Genomic DNA, 16,954 nt, shown 5'->3' with positions numbered 1-16,954 from the left:
AATGTAAAAATTTAATGGCGGCACACATGTTTTATTTCTTTTGCTAAATAAAGACTTTTCAGTGTTTATGATTGAGTAATAAAAAAATAAAGTTGTTTTCATAACTCTACAAAAGTGTAATATACATAAATGTTTTTACATTTGCAAAATGTAAGGAAAACAGCAAAAAAGTATGCTATAAAAAATATTACAAATTTAAACTTAACTCAGATGCATTGGTAAAAAGCTCGTTCGTTTTTTTGGGTTTTTCTTTTTGTATAGTTCCAGTAGCGTATTCATTTTGCATTTCTTTTTGTTTATTTTTATGAATTTTAGCAACAATTGCAAGGCAAACAATTGAAAAGTGAAGAGGAGTCCACTGCAATGGCAATTATGCAGATGCAGCCTCACAAACTATTTGCACTTCATGCATTGACCGCTCAGCTTGTTTGTTTTTGACTGGCAAATACACTGAAAGAAAAGGTGTGTTTTTAAATAAAAATAAATATAATTTTATTTTATTAAAATAGTTCTCAAAGGTCAAGTAATAATAATAACGTTCATATTAGATATTTTTATAGGGTAAATATTTTACATATCTAAGTTTCTTTCTGTGCATTTGTGTGTGTGAGTCTGCCAACGCCTATTACATAAATATTTTGACTGGTGTTTTTTGGCACATCTGCATGTGCGTAGGGTAATTAAACAAAATGTACGTCATAAAGTTACAACGTGCGTCTTCGTTAATTAGACGAAGGGTCGTTAAAGGGGGCATGTGGACTTAGTCTATATGTCAATTGGAGCTGAGTTATGCAAAGTATGCATACAATGCGATATAATCCATATTGTTACTAGGCGAAACGATCGTCGGGGTTCACTGGTTACTATATGCATATTAGACCCTTTCATGTTGGGGCATTCGTCAAAGAGGCATTGGCATTTATGGTAATTACGCGGCGCAATGAACCTACAAAGTTGTTAAAAACATTTGCAAAGAGTCAAAAGGTAAACGGTTAAGAGGTATTTTTATATTTTTGCCTACAAGTGCTAATTAATGGTTCTGCATAACATATTTTTAAAATGCAATATATTAATTTGCGTACTTTCTTTTCACAGCTTGATCATAATCACCGCTATAGGCTCCACAAAAATAAAACTCAATAAAAGCCCATCCTTTTCATATTTTGTTTTATGAAAAGCCCCAAAGCAACCTTTCACAATGCCGCAAAAATGTGCCAAAAAAAAGGGGTACAGAAATTACAAAAAGTGAACCCAAAACCTCAGAAGGCATAATAACTCCGGTCCAAGCAAAGTGCGCCAATTTCCGTCGGATGATGACGTTAATGGAGCAGATGCCAACAGCCGGTCTCAGTTTCAGATTCAGATTCAGTTTCAATTTCAGTTTCGAACTTGGAGTCAGTTTCAGTTTCAGTTTGAAGAGCGGCTCAATGGAAATGGAAAGAGAGTACGCAGCTACCGCGCAAAGTTACGTGATTTACTGTACAGTGAAAAAAATGGTCTAGTTATAAAGAATTATATCACTTTAAATATTCAAAGATTTAAATACATATTTTTTACTTTAAATTATTTTGTAATATTTATGTGAATTAGAAAATAATACGATAGGGTATGCGAGAAAATTAAATATGTAATACCTTTATAATCTTAATAATGATTTTAGAATAGAATATGCATAGCATATTTTTTTGAAATTTTTCAAACATATTTGGTATTAAAAATCATAGATAAAGTAACCTTAAGCTTTTAAGAGTCTGATTTAATGCAATACCTACCATTTAAGTCTAAAGTATGACACATACACTGATTTTCTTTCAGTGCACAGTCCAGCTTACCGCAGAGAGCGAGAGTGTGTTGGAATTTTAGCGCGTGTTGCACGACCGCAGACACTCTCGATTTTCGGCTCAGTTGCCTTGCAGACGCGCAGCGGACAAGTTGTCACTGGAAATACGGTGGGCACTCGCTAAGGAATTCAAATCGAATCGAATTGAATTGAACCGAAAATACGTTAGTTTGATAATTATGCCATTCGTATGTGCGTTGCGTTTTGTTGTTGCTCAAAGAGCAAAAAAGATAAATTGCAGTACTGCCGAAAATAGCAAGCAACGAATATTTTTGAGACCACTAACTTTCATTTTTATGCGATCCGAAATTTCTGCGCGATGTTTGCCCAGTTTATTAGCAGCAATTTGGGAAGTTAGCGTGTAAATGAATTTACAGCAGTAAAAAAAGTGCCGAAAGAAGTCAGAAATCAATCAGGGCCAAAATGAGACAAGGCCAAACTGTAAAGGAAAAACAAATATAAATAAATAAAAAAAACCCAACCAAACGAATACAAGACAGCCTTAAAAATAAAAACATAAAAAACCCAGCAACAATGCGAAGCTCATTGAACAAAAGTGAGAGTGATTTCCAAACCGCGTTGCTGTGTTGTTGCCGTTGTGGATTTTTGTATTTACGCTTTTATTTCGAGCCAGACCCAAAAAAAAAACATAGTATAGTATAGTATGGTATGAAATGGTATGTGTGTGTGTTTGTGTTTGCATATCGCATTTGAATCGAAATCGCGTAAACAAATGCGGCCAACGACAACCTGGCAACTCAAATATTTCAAATATTTATCCAAATGACGCACCTGCTTTTTTTTATTCGTTTTCAAGCGGACAACCTGACCAACCTCAAGTCAGAAATCGGGTTTTCTGAGTGTTGCGCAAACGCGCCAAAATCGAGTCAGTTTGCAGCAAAAAAAAAAAAGCAAAATTCTGCAACAAATATTGTAGTAATCATATCATATCGCTGGTGGCATGAAGTAATAGCCTGTGTGTAATTGCAGTTTCTGCGGCTCCACATAAATGCTGACTGCTGCTGCTGGCCATGATGTCTTGGCCAAAACAATGGGGCTTCGCTAGCCTCTGGCTGCCCGTGCTGATCGGCCTGCTCCACAGTAAGTAAATTGAGTTCGAAATCTTTCGAATCGCCCAGATTGGAGCATTTGTAACCGGTCCAACTACTTCCACCGATCCGGCGACAGTCTATCGAGATCTTCAGTTCGGTTCCACGGCAGACTTTGGCACCCTCAGCTCTCTCACATGAGCTCCAACTTGTTGCCGGTCTTTGTGTCAAGGTCGTCGGATAGCCGCAGATGTTGTTTAACCTGTGGATCGTCTATGGGTCTCATTGTCTGTCTCGCAATGTGATTCGTGTTTTTTGTGGAGTTTTATTACCTAATGGTTCTTTGCGATCAATGTACAAGGAGTAAAATCATTAAGTATTTTTCCATTGAAATGGTAAACTAGTTAGGTGCGAGAAAAAATCATAATAAAATAATAAGATCAAGCATTTTAAGTGAATGAAGTACATTAATACTCGGAGACACAGCCTTGGTTTAAAGAGATTACTTAGTCACCCTTAGATTACTCTTAATTATTTTATTAGCAGATTAATTTCCTTGGAATTAAAACGCATCAGTTTGTACAAGAGAATTGTTTTAATCGACATGTATTTTCTGGATAATTAATATGATAAGACTAAAAAAGTTTATTACACATTATATTATTATCTAGATATCACTCTGAATTTGTCAGCGACCTTCAAAGTGAAACGGACCTTAGAGCCGTAAGATATTAAGCATACGCACTGTTAGTCATCCGTGAATCCGAAAAGCCAAGACCATAAAACGGTTACATAATCCGCCCTGAAATAACTTGGCCCCAAAATTTACATAAGTGCTGGGGCTTGGCCAGCAGAAGAGAGATAAAATCATTGGACTGGTCGTGTCAATTAAATATTGTATACTTTTACAGCACAAAATGCATCAGCTTTCATTGTGCCCCGGGAACTGCCCTCCATCTTATCCATAGTTTACTCCAATATACCACCGATTAAAAAGGGTAAGATGATGTATATACAAATGGAACCATTAATTTAATGCGATTTTTTATGGAAACAGGAACTGATTCCCGTCTGGGCTTTGGCTTTCGCCTGGGCGAGCATGCGGACTTTCAGGTGATGGTGGAACTGGGTCCCCAGAAGGAGACGCGTCCCATCGGCGAGCCCAGCCAGGATGATCAATCGTTCAACAAGCGCCAGGTGAGCCAGAGCGATCAGAAGGCTCTGGCCCGTCAACTTTACCGCCAGCAGGTGATGGAGGAGGCGGAGAGATTGATGAGCTCCACGGAGAGGAATGGGGCCAGCTGGCTGCAGGCCTGGTCGAATGGCATGAAGCCGCAGAAGCCCAAATCGAAGGATCAGCCCAAGAAGCTGGTGAAAGAAAGTTCGGCAGGCAATTATCAGAATGCACAGGCAACAGATCCCACCAGTGCCATGAAGCAGCTGCAGTTGCTCTACAAAATGGCCACCAGTTCCAGCACCACAACCACCACAACAGTGCCTCCTGTCTTCACAGGAGGATCCCTTAATTTGGGTGGACCAAGTGGCTTCAAACTGCCACCACCTGCTCTCAGCCAGGATACGAACACGCTGAGCAATCCTGATCCTCTCAAGAGCAAAAGTGAGATCACCAAGGAGCTAATGGATGTCAGTCTGGAGACGGACACTTAGGTTGTGCGCTTATCTAGTTACTAATTAACCTCTGTATACAAATGCTCGCGTCTTTGGGTGCTTAGCAAATCTGTGTGTAGTATGGCTTAGCTATCTTTTGTAAATAAAATTAAAACTAAATCTAAGTTAGTGAATCGCATTATTGGCCAGCCTAAATGTAGGCAATAGAAATTTTATGTCAAATCGAGGTCATGTAAAAATCATGTAGAATTGTATAAATGTAAGGTAAAATTTACATTGGTTAAATATATTAAAAACTGGTTATAAATTAAACATTACAAGTTTCTGCCGTCATTTGTATTTTTCTTTTACAAATATAAACGTTTTGTGTGGGTAGTGAACTGTATTATTATCGATTAAAACACCAACTTTGTTCTTTCTTTCTGAGTTACGCTTTATTATGAACTTAGAAATGTTTAAATTAATTACATAAATAGTCAAGTATAGTACAAAGTTACATGCTGTATCAACTTAGCTACACTATCGGCATATCTTTATGTATTTCCCTACTTGCATAAGTATTTTGTTCATCTAAGCTAGACAGCAGTTATGGGCTACATTATAAATTAAACGAAACATATGGTGCACAGCAGCTGATCGTGGATCGAAAATAGGATGAGGTCCTGCCACCAGCCGACTGTGCGCTCTGTGGACATACAGAATACTATAAATCATTTAGGCTACGTACATATCGCCTACAGTTACATGTGTAGGCGTACTAAAGTAAATATTACTTATAAATATAGTCAATTTCCATTTAGCAGACGAGTGCATCGGTGTACAGTGGTTTTTGGGGTTTTGTATGTGTATGAGATGTTTGTGTGTGTTGTGTTTGTGCGAAAAAACCATGCAGTGTCTATAAAAATAATGTCTTTCATATCATGTTTTTCTCTGTGTACTGAGTGTCCGGTGCCTTTCGGTCTGCAGTTCTCTGATTAAGGGATTGCCCAATGAAAGCCCCGTAATCTCAATGGTGGAGTAACAACTACTATAACTTGTGCGGATGATGATTCCCGGTGGGTTGATATCTTCCTCTTGGCTCTCATTCCCTTCCGCTCATCACGAACAGCAGTGGCACCGAATGAGTCTCACTGGCGATGTGAAATCACTTCTCGTTCTTGAGGGGCACACCCTCCTCCTGGGTGACGTCGCTGATCCTGACACGCTCTGGAGGATTGTTCCACGGCTGCAGTTCACCGCTGCCAAGGATGGCGAACACCACAGCTCCCGAGATATAGGTGGCGGCCAGGATCCAGAACACAATTTGCCACGAATGGAAGGATTCCTGTTGGTTTAATAAAATATAAATAATATAGTCTCTCTGTTATAAGATTATTTGCTAGTTATACTCACATCCTTGTAGGTGAGGGCTCCCACCATCCACGTGGAAAGGAAGCCACCAAAGGAAGACAGCGTGTTGGCCAATCCGAAAATGGTTCCTCCAAAGTTCGGTGCAATATCCAAACCATTGCCCAGATAACCAGCGGTGACTGCACCATGAGCAAACAGCGCCAGCGAGAAGATCGTGACAGACCAGGTGGCATCGTAGCCCAGGAACACTTGCACAATCATCAAAAGACCCGGAATCACAAGGGCTATAAATAAGAGAAGATTGTTTATAAGTTACATGTTAAATGTAAATATTTTTGAATTTACTTACCGAAAGTAGTGAATAGTTTCCTGGTGGCCGTCGTGCTCAAAGTACCCTTCTTGCGCAGGTAATCAGCCAGGTAGGATGAAGCCACAGCCATAACGTATTTACCCAGATAAGGCAGCGACGAGAACAAACCATTCTGCAAGAGAACAAATCTATTAGTAAAGATAAGATCCCAGATAAGCCGCGTCCAACAAACCCACCTTTTTGATATCGAAGTGCAGAATCTTGGACATGAAAGTGGGCAACTGATTGACCACTGTGAAGAATCCAAAGACGGCCAGTCCGTGACAGATGATGATGGCCCACACAGCTGGAGAGCAGAGCAGCTGACCCCAGGGCACATGGCTCGGACGCTTCTTGGAGGTAGTGGTGCCAATGGCCTCCTCAATCTCCCGCCGCTCCTCTGCTGAAATCCTGGGATGAGTGGCGGGTGTCTCATAGACAAAGGTGAACCAGGCCAAGGACCACAGCAGACCCACGGCTCCCGTCAGATAGAAAACACTGGCCCAGCCAGCGACAGAGATCAGGTAGCCGCAGATGGGCATGGTGATTGCAGCACCAAGCGAAGAAGCTATCGGATTAAGAAAAAATATTTAATAACAGAGTTTCTGCGGACAAAGAACTCCTTGACTTACCCATCATGTTGGACATAAACTTGGAACGCTCCATGGGCGGAATCCAGACAGCGGCCACCGGGTGAATGGCTGGCCAGGATGCGCCCAGCATGAAGCCCAGAACCACTCGCACCACGATGAGCACCACGTAGTTGATGTGCGCCGCCAGCGGCGTGATCAGGGTGAGCAGACTGGCCCACAGCATGGAATGTCCGAAGACGCGGCGTCCACCGATCAGTTCGGCAAGACGACCTCCCGGCAGTTCGGTGAGGATGTAGCCCCAGAAGAAGCAGCCCAGCACGAAGTTGGTCTGGTAGCTGTCCCAGGGGAAGCGCTCCTCGTACACATCCACTCCGTCCGGCGATGCGGTGCTATTGGCCGCCGTGCTGTTCCCCGTTAGAGTGGCGTTCTCCGCCGATGTGACATTGGGTCGGACCATGTCCACGATGGCAATGGTGAGGTTCACTCGCAGGGCGTAGTTCAGCATGAAGCCGAGCATGGTCAGCAGGTTCAGAACTTGGCGGCATGACAGGAAGTCTGGAAGGGAAGAGCGGTGTCCAATTAATAATAGAACCCAAAGCAAGGCCGATCATTGATACGAATAAGTCGGTGCTTCGTCGTCTGGGTCGTCGAAAGGTTAGGCACTTAAAATTCAGCTCTGGAATATTCCCAAGCTGCCGAAAATCAGGCGACCGGCGGACAAGCAAAAACCCACCCAAGAAGCGCCCCAATTTGTGATAACAAAACTTTACTACATTTAAATTGAACGGAATAACCTATTAATCGAAATTAAAAAGATATACCTGGACTATGAGCGTCTGGTAGTTGCATTCAAAGCTAATACACACGTTTTGTTTACACCCATTTTAACTGATTTGTTATCAACTCACTACAGCCCGCCCACTACACGTACTATCTGATGTAATCTGTTGTTTTCATTACACGATGCAGCCCAGATAAAAGCATTAATTACCCATATTAATGAGCCAATAAAAACTTAACAGTCGTTGTCAGTTGACCTCAATAGCACATCGAATGGGCCATGAATTTGATTTGAGGATCGCCGGCTTGTGGGTGCAGCTGGATTCCGAGGAGCAGAGACCCGAATGAAACTGAATCAGCTTCTTGCGAAGATCATTAAGTGGTGTCCACAATCAACTCGAGCTCAGACTGTCAGTTTTTTGGGCGCTTATTAAGTGGCAAAGTGCATTGTTCGGGCCGGGTTGCATTTCTCGCAAATCACATTCATAAATTTCAGGTGGCATTGAACCGCAGCCATAACCCGCTCTTCAGTTTCAGGGAAATGCTCGCAAGTGTCGGTGTAAATTTATAAGCCACCAACCCGATTATAATAAATAACAAACTGGCTCCAAACGACTTTCCACCTATGCAAAAAAAAAGGCAGAATCGCTATCAGCTGGGCGAAGCGACTATCGGGGCCAGTCTATCGCCTGTCTGGCCGGGACACGCCCACTCCGCTGATTATTGCCCCAATATCATGTTAATGTCATGCAAAAAAATACGAAAATAACGCCACTCGGCCGCTTGTCTAGACATCGGTGAGCATCATCAAACGAGCGGGGCAACAATAAAGCGAGACACTCAACTTGTATTCAAATTAGCACTCGAAAATAACCGAAATTCGAACCATCAAAAAAGCGTTTAAAAAAATACAAAATCTCTAGTCATGTTTGCTATAAATTCTCGATTCTCGATAAAACCAGATAACCAGAAAAACGTGCCCAAAATACACAGCAGATATAAGTAATTCCACAAAATATCGGCAAGGTTTCGACTTAGACCAGTTTCTCCGCTCAAATCGCATAGGATCGGATCGAAGCAGAACTATAGCCAAAGTTTTGGGATATATTCTGAACTCAGGAGAAGTGTGGGTTACGTCAATGGGAAAGTTTTGGATCATCAACAAGTAGCGCTCTGTTAATTTGTGGGCCATGTCTGGACACCTGACACCTCATCATTAGCTCAAATCAATGCTAAATAAGCGTGTCGATAAGGATTGATTTATGCGACTTCCACTTCCACGGGGCAAATAAATTATAATAATAAACTAGTGTCATAAACCGGCAAGGACTATGAACTTAAAGTGGTAAATTTTCTTATCTCAAATAGTAGCTAAAAATAATTAGCAATGTGCGTGCGAATTCCTAACTATAAATTAGGTTCGAAAACTTGCACTTAGATGGGCAAACAAGTTTTAAGGGCCTCTATTATTTGTATTATAACTAATGAATCAATCCAGTTATTCAACTTGTAAAATTCTATTTCCATTAAGCACATTTTTCGCATGATAATTAAAATGAATAGAATTTGAGACAGAGCTCTAATTTGTCAGTACGAACTCATCAAGGGTTCTCCACCCGATCTTACTCATCATCCGAATTCTGAAGTCTGTGACTCCTTCCGAGAATCTTGAAGATTGAAACTCGTTTGCCTCCGAGCAGAAGACTTCTTGATTAATTGTCATTTGTTTAAGCTTTGTTTACGGACAAACTATTGCTTCGCGCTGCTTTTGTTGTTATCTTTTTGCCAATAAATTAAGTGAAGGCCAGACTTGATGTTTACAACCCCGAGAGGCAGAAAAAACCGGCTAAAAACGCTCGAAATTATTTGTATTAACTGGATTTGCACAAACTTTTCGCAGAATTCTCAGAATTTCGCCCTGTCTCGTGCATAAACTTATTTGATTTGGCTCCGTTTCATCGCGTTTCCTTATTTTATTTAATTTTATTTCATTTTCGCAGCGATCTTTTGCCTTTATTGGCTTTCGTTGATGCTCTACTTGAGTTTAAACAAGTTCGCCAGTCTGCGCCAACATAAAAATCCCATCAAAGAAAGGCTGAAACTTAAAAATAGCCGGCAAGTAAATAAAACGAAATGAATACGGGCAAAACGTGATACTTAAATTACTGCTTTTTACGATCGAGCAACAAGTGAATCTGAGTTCGTTACGGGAAATTCTGAAATATATTCGCCAAAAACTGCGAGCCAATTAAGTGACACTTGAAGTTCAGATCCGCTCGAGATCGAATATTTGCCTTGCCTTCAAATAATCATTTTCAATATTTTCGAAAAGACGCATATCCGGCACTTTTTGGGGTTGACGCAAAAGCATTTTCGAAAATGTCTTTCTACGTTTCTAAGTACATTCCGTCTGTTATTCTGTTTAATCTATTCCACTGGTATAGATTCTGTTTTCCTTTACACTTTCGGTTCTATTTATAATGAATCTCTATCGTTCGAATGCGGGCACTGGGTACACACCCACCGATGATTATCTTCTATGCCCACACTCTCGATGCTCTCTGGCCATTCCTGACCTTCAAAATCGGATGGGCCATAGTCTATAGTCTATATACATTGTGTTGGTGAAAGTTAGCCACCGATATCGTCATCAGCTTCGATCGACTGGCATATATTTTCTCCTCGAATGGTTGGAACGCATGTGATCGGCTTTCGGATTTTCTGGTGGAATGTCCTCAGCATTTGCGTGGGCACCTTTGGTCGGTCCGAAAATTTTCCATTCATTCGATGTGCAAAAGAAAGGCCCGCATCGACGTCACACCAATGCGCACTTTTCCGTCAAGGTGCCAAGTCATTTTCCTGTCACGGGTTCGAAGCGGCGGGCGCAACGTGGCGTATGAGTTATGGCGAAGGCGCGCCAGCCACGAGCCCACTTTTCAGATTCGATTTGCAGCTATTACAACAACTCCCACACACACCTAGATTTCCCATCGATTTGTGCACATTTCCATGTGATCTTTGGTACAGTGAAGCTAATGTCCTCGATATTATGTATTTGTATTATAATTTATTAATCAATCAGATCTTCATAACTTCATAAATCATTTGCATAACTGTGTGTAATATGTTTCATAGCTTTCAAACGCCAAAAAGGCAATGTATCTGCTCAGAAAACATCGAATATCGTATCTGTATCTGTCGGATGGATGACATTGCCGCGTCGCCTTCTAGCGGCAATTATTGGCTTTGTTGTGCTGGCCAACTGCATTTCCGTTTGTAACTGATTTACGGAACTGGCCTCGTTGAATGCGAGTGAATTGTAATGCCACGACCACGACGACGACGACGACGACATTGTTTGCTTTCGAGTTGCTGTTTCTGTTTCTGTGGAACTGGTTCTACTTCAACACAATAAGCAATAAGCTAATTAATTGCTGAATTATTGTGCCAATTTGCTGTTTGTTGAGCGCACACACAGCCGCCTCACTTATCACTTTTGTTGGTCAATCCGAGCATTGTGATTAACTGGCCATCCCTCGAGGGACTTTCCCATCGCCACCATCGCCATTGTCCTAGATTCGCGCCTTTGAGTCGCGCTGGGAAATCTTCCATGGAAATTTACAATTGGGGCTCTGCACTTGTGGCGCTTGCCGTTCAAAGTGCAATCGTTTTGAAGAAGGAGCAGCAACTTGTATAGATTTACAGCACCAGTCCACAGACTGATAAGTTCATGGAACGGAATGTCTCAGCAAACTCAAAACTTTTATTGACTTGGCTGCATTTGGCCATAAAGTGGCCCATGATTGCCAGTTCGCGAATCACATTAATCCAGCATAAGATATGACTTGTATCTTTAAGTTGTCATTTCCTACGGCCGTATCTCACAGATGCACGTGCCGGCTAATGAAGAGCTACAGGTTGTAAACAACTTGTCAGGGGTCTCAGACCCCGTGCTATGTATACATTTATAGCTGGCACTAAAAATTATAAATATGTATGTGTATAAAAGGGGGCTCGTCGCCAAGTGTCCATTATTTTCTGGACCCATCAAAATTATCAGCAACTATTTTGCAAATAGTCAAAAACTACGGATGAACTTTGGCACTCGAAAGCGAGACACACGCGTTGCCTTGACTTAAAACAATCTTATATATAGATAGATTGGAATGGAAATACATGCTGTTTTATAAATATGATTTCAGTATGATTTCAGAAACATCAATGGAGGCTTGCCTCAGCCCATTTGAATGATTAAAGGGTCTCGCGGGTCAAAGCCAGCATTTTTTTTTACTGTCTGGACGAATTGTTGATTTGATTAGCGTTGGAACTTTTAAATGTCGAAATACTTGAAATTACTGGTTCTAAATTCCATAATAATAAAGTGTGCCATGTGCAACGGAAGTACAGCGCAAGACATGAGATTATAATCAAATTCGATTCGCTGGCCGCGGCGTAAACAACTTCGAAAATTCCAAGAAACTTTTTCAGCTCAATTGAAAGTAATCTCGTTATTACACATAAAAAACTAGACTTGACTTAATTAATGCACTTTAAGCAGACGGCTAGAAGAATTGAACCTGTTGCGGAGCTCCAACAATGGAGTGCCAATTATGAGAGTCATTAATAAAACTAAAGGATCGACGTCAAGTGACAAAAGTTTATTAACAATTTATCGTAAGCGAAATGGGCAGAGCACATGCTCATTATTCATTACTTGGCTGTTTGATTAATTCCAGACGACGACGACCCACAGTCTGTTGCCAAGGGTGAATACCCGCCGGATTCAAATGTGGATTCAAATGAGAATCGAAAGCGGTGGCTCTGGGGAATTTACACAAACGCAAATAAATGTGATAGCTCAGAACAGACGCAGCTAAATACCACTTAAATTGAAAGCTTTTTTAGTTGTTAGTTTATAATAAATTATGGGTTTTATGTCAAATTGCAATTGAAGTGTAATTTCCCTCTGAAAGTAACACTCATTTAGTAGCCAATTTAAATTGCTCCTAAAATATTTAACTACACATGTTCATCAATTTGCGAATTCCCACTTTTTGTTAAGCTTTTAAATAGCTTAAGCACCTTGAATTTTGTTTATACAAAGCACAATGTCAAAAAACAATAAAAACCTTTAAAAAACAGACATGAATCACACCTTCCTGTTTTATTTGCGAATGAGCGAGCGAGTGAGTGGGTGTGAATTACACGAGCTTGTAATGAATAACCATACTATTAGCTGTCTAATCGATATGAATTCCAGTTTGTTTTAGTGTTAATTGAATTTGTAATCTAATTAGCACACTCAATATTCAGTTTTGATACCAACTCCCCCTAATTAGAGGCTATAAACGAGTGCATCGCGGAATCTCGAGACGTATTTCTTAGCAATTTTTAATATTTTCCTGCTAATTGAACAATTTGCTCTGTGATTAGAGCTCGGAGCTTCACTATCATTCATGATTGCTCACGGGATCGACGAAAGGTGCACTCAAGCATGCGATCGCCCATCCGCCGCCACTTCATCCACCTCACCTGTCTGATTCCCCGATTGTCTGGCTCTAAAGTGCTAAACAGCTTCAAAAGTACGAATTAAATAGTAAACAGTCGAGTGACCGTCGTTGGTGGGCTATTAAAAATTCGACACAAAAAGTGGTTCAATTAATTGCGAAATTTACTCGAAATTTAGTCCATGAACTAAGCTTTCCATGCGCAAAAACGACTTCAGGGGTGGAGGTGGGGGGTGACTAGACCAACTAGGGTGCTTAGTTAGCGTGACTGTGCTAATTTGTTTGCATAGTCTAATGCGTGGTACTCCGTGGAAATGTCATAACCATGGCGTCATGAGGTCGCCCAACTGCGCACTCCAGCTGTCCCAAGGCGTGGGCGTGTCCTTGTCCGTATCGATGACATCCTGAGGATTCGAGGAGTGCCTGTCTGTCCTAGGCACACGGGTATGAGTATGAGTTCCACCAGGTGTCAATGATCGAGAAGTTGTCAAGGTGTCGAGCTTGATACAATTAAATATTTATCACATTTCCATTGACACAACTGGGTCAGGTTGTCATGGCAAAAAATTAAACCCATTAGATAAGTTCGATTATGTTATCTGTTATCAATATCTACATATTAGGATTTCTCTTACTAAAATGGTATATAGCCATAGAGAATAATCTGTAACTCGAACCAAATGAATGTAATAGTATTCAAACATATCTGAAAACCATATTTGTTAATCTTGCAGATCTATTCTTCCTACTTTTCTAGTATCTTTCACATCTTCACAAATCTCGAAAAATCCTATAGCAATTTGACATTCAATCGTTGAGCATTTGGAATCGACCGTTGGTGGAACCGGAAAGTCAATCAGCTTTCAATTGAATCACAGTGGCCAATTGATTTGTAACCTCAATACAAGTTGTCTCGTTGACACCAATCAAATTGGAGGCAGGAGGAGTCAAATCGATTTGTTTACGTTAACCGAGTCACAATTCAATTGGCCATCAAAAATGGGCATTCTGCTCGACTTTCGAGCCCGCTGACCCTGGCGGCGCTCCCCATTTCCCAGTGGCGTCATGCGGTTTCTGGCCGCCTTATCGCTGAAAAAAAAGGGGCTCGGCTATTAAAAAAAAAAGGCATTTGTTCTGGCATTTTCTGGCTGGCTAAACAGCAGGTGCAAACTGGAAACTCAATACAGTAAACATAGATGAACCCTAGCTATTGCGTATAAATATTAAATTTCAACCAGAAAGTTCTCAAATCACTAGGTATTAACTACTAATATGCAGTATGCAGTAATCAGTGTGCTGGTTGCCATTATGTTATATAACCAGGATATTGGGTGGGCACTTATCACTATCACTTATGATATCATATCACTCAATCTATGTACTTACTTCGCACTCTGTGCAGACCTCCTTTCTCCGTGTTGGACATGACGCCTCCTCTATGTGCCGGCTCTGCAAGTGGAAATATACCAAAGGTTAGACAAATTTTATAAATTGAAAACGAAATATGGCATTCGATATGATAGACATCTAGAAAATGCGATATAAATAGTCTGCAAAGTTAATGAAACTTTTTACGAAGTAACCAAAACCATGGTTTTACCTTTTCTTTTTTTTTAGCTTATCTTATCTTATCGCCGGCGTCTCGTGTTCCTACCTGAACGTGCCCACCAAAGGTATTTTCACCAGAGGCGGGAATATTCTATATATACGTATGTGCGTCCCATGACTCAAGGCAATTATATCACACAGCAGTCGGCTTGCGGCTCATTCATAACTACGCCGCATGGTGGCCCCCCTGCCCCCGGAATGCGATCCCCCGCTTTCCTTATCGCCAACGTCGTCTGCGTCTTCAAATGCCGCCGCCCAGAAATCAGAAATTCTAAATATAATGATACGGAGGGAGACACTTGAGTGGCGGCGTCCAAAAGCGTACTTTCACGTCAAAGAAATTGGGTAAAAACCGTAGGCTAATCAAATTTGCACAAGTCAAGTGATTCAGTCGCTAAATAGATATACGAATGGATCTGATAGGATATATGTTTATCTTTTTACCAGTGAAAATGTAGTTAAGCCGATATGCATATATCATTTTCAGACGTTCTTTTTGCACTGGCCTGTCATTATCTTTCTTTTGTTTAGTTGCTGCTGGCGCCGCTATAAATTATTGAAACACTGCTGCAAATGGAAATTCGTCGTCTGTATGCGACATGTTGCATGCTAATTACCGCTAGACACGTGCATGTGCGGCACAGACTGATATCAGCGCCTGGCAACATGTGTAACTTGGCCCAATCAATTAACTGCGAGTTTAGTTGGCGTTTGGTCAATTTCGGCTGCAAATATTTGCTGGCGTGTCCTGGCAACAACAACAATGGCAACAAAACTATGCCCGCATGTGCGAAAAAAGGATATATATAGCCGAAATTATTGTCCTTGCCTGTGTGGCATGTTGCCTTGTTATTAGGCCCCATGAAAAAGCGGCATCTGCCAGCCAGTCGTGTGGGCATTGACTATATACGACTTCTATATGGTCACATGTCGTCATACGTCATCTTCCTACAAGTCCGTACATGCGGGAAAAATAACTCAATTCGTCACTTTTGTTATTATGTTTAGGAAATTAGTCATCAAAAAGCCCAATTACATAAAGTAATTACTTATACTTAAGTAGTTTGCATTGATTTAACATAAAATGCTCAAAATGCTTCGCTCATGAATGAAACTTTTAATTACAGTAATTAGTCAGTTATTAGTTTACTATTTTAGCCGCAGCATTAATTTTTATATCACGTTTATCTTAACTAACAACGCACGATCAAATCGAGCATTAAATCACTTATTTAATTTATGTCAACATGGCTATAGTTAGCCCTCGTTTAATTGGTAGTTTAAATGTTTTGCGCCTTGAAAAACAAATTAATCACATTAATAGCTCTAGAAAACTAAGCAATTATGACACCACTTTCAGGTAAACGATCAATTTTAATTAGTACTAACTCATAGTTTGCTTAACTGACCTAAAAACGGAAATAACACCTTTAATAAGTATACATCTTAAAACTAAACTTTAAGTAATTGTAATAGAATCAGATTGTTAATTTGCATTACGAACTGGAACCCACCTTGCACTCGACAACCAACTAACAAATGTTAGTTGTTTATGGCAAATTATATAATTTGTTTGGCACCAACCGATTTGCAATCCGTATTCGTATGATTGACTTTAACGCCGATTAGCATAAAACAAAACACAGCGAACGAACGAAAACCGCCAAGAAACCGCACGTGTTTCGTGTTTATTTTTGTCTGTTCTTCTCGTTTTTGTGTAATATCTCAGATATTGAAGTATTGAGATATTGAAAGATCGGTTGTGAATCACACTCGCACTCCGAACAAGAAACGGTTTCTACAGTGCCGGATGGGAGGACAGCTGTTGATTATTTTTGAAAACGTCAAGCGACGAGTTTTCTAGCGCAAGCGCAGGCAATTCTAGAACTGTTTCGAAATCGAAATTCAAAACGCTGTTGCTGCCGTGGCCAGTTGCTGCTGTTGTTGCTCTGCTGTTGCTGCGTGCTCGTTGGACGAGCGTTGAAACTGAACTGAAAATGCGGCCGTTCGTCCGCGGCTTTTTCTTTACTCCGTCGCAGTCGCCGTCGGCGTCGATGTTGCTGTTGCTGTTGTCGCAGCGACTGCTGTTAGTGATGTTGTTGCTGCTGCCGTCGTTCTCGTTGCTGCTGCTGCTGCTGCTTCTGTTATGCTGATATAAGTGTTGTTGCTGCAACTTCTGTTGTTGCTGTTATTAGCGTTGTTGTCGCTGCTGCTGCTCCTGTTATTGCCGCTGTGCTCGTTGTTGCTGT

General features: G+C 40.9%; 2 protein-coding genes across 3 annotated transcripts; one reads left to right on the top strand and one right to left on the bottom strand.

Moving 5' to 3' along the window:
• The first annotated feature begins 1,900 nt into the window (after positions 1 to 1,900).
• Positions 1,901 to 4,817, top strand: LOC117139700. Of its 2 annotated transcripts, none has more exons than XM_033302224.1 (4): positions 1,901 to 1,949; positions 2,831 to 2,941; positions 3,801 to 3,887; positions 3,947 to 4,817. In XM_033302224.1, the coding sequence occupies exons 2-4, from the start codon at positions 2,872 to 2,874 to the stop codon at positions 4,555 to 4,557; spliced, it is 768 nt and encodes a 255-aa protein (XP_033158115.1). In that variant the 5' UTR covers positions 1,901 to 1,949; positions 2,831 to 2,871; the 3' UTR covers positions 4,558 to 4,817. The 2 variants fall into 2 exon arrangements, with proteins under 2 accessions (XP_033158115.1, XP_033158106.1); XM_033302215.1 differs by having other exon boundaries at positions 1,915 to 2,004.
• A 115-nt stretch (positions 4,818 to 4,932) lies between these two features.
• On the bottom strand, positions 4,933 to 16,703 carry LOC117139693 (sialin). The gene is made up of 7 exons (XM_033302203.1): positions 16,220 to 16,703; positions 14,484 to 14,546; positions 6,850 to 7,365; positions 6,415 to 6,785; positions 6,218 to 6,350; positions 5,911 to 6,152; positions 4,933 to 5,842 (listed from the first exon to the last, which is right to left on the bottom strand). The coding sequence occupies exons 2-7, from the start codon at positions 14,521 to 14,523 to the stop codon at positions 5,663 to 5,665; spliced, it is 1,482 nt and encodes a 493-aa protein (XP_033158094.1). The 5' UTR covers positions 14,524 to 14,546; positions 16,220 to 16,703; the 3' UTR covers positions 4,933 to 5,662.
• Positions 16,704 to 16,954: the final 251 nt, after the last annotated feature.

This window comes from Drosophila mauritiana, chromosome 2L (genome assembly GCF_004382145.1).
Source record: "Drosophila mauritiana strain mau12 chromosome 2L, ASM438214v1, whole genome shotgun sequence".
Lineage (NCBI taxonomy): Eukaryota > Metazoa > Arthropoda > Insecta > Diptera > Drosophilidae > Drosophila > Drosophila mauritiana.
Note: the sequence above shows the minus strand (reverse complement) of the source record. Positions and strands in the feature narration are given on the sequence as shown.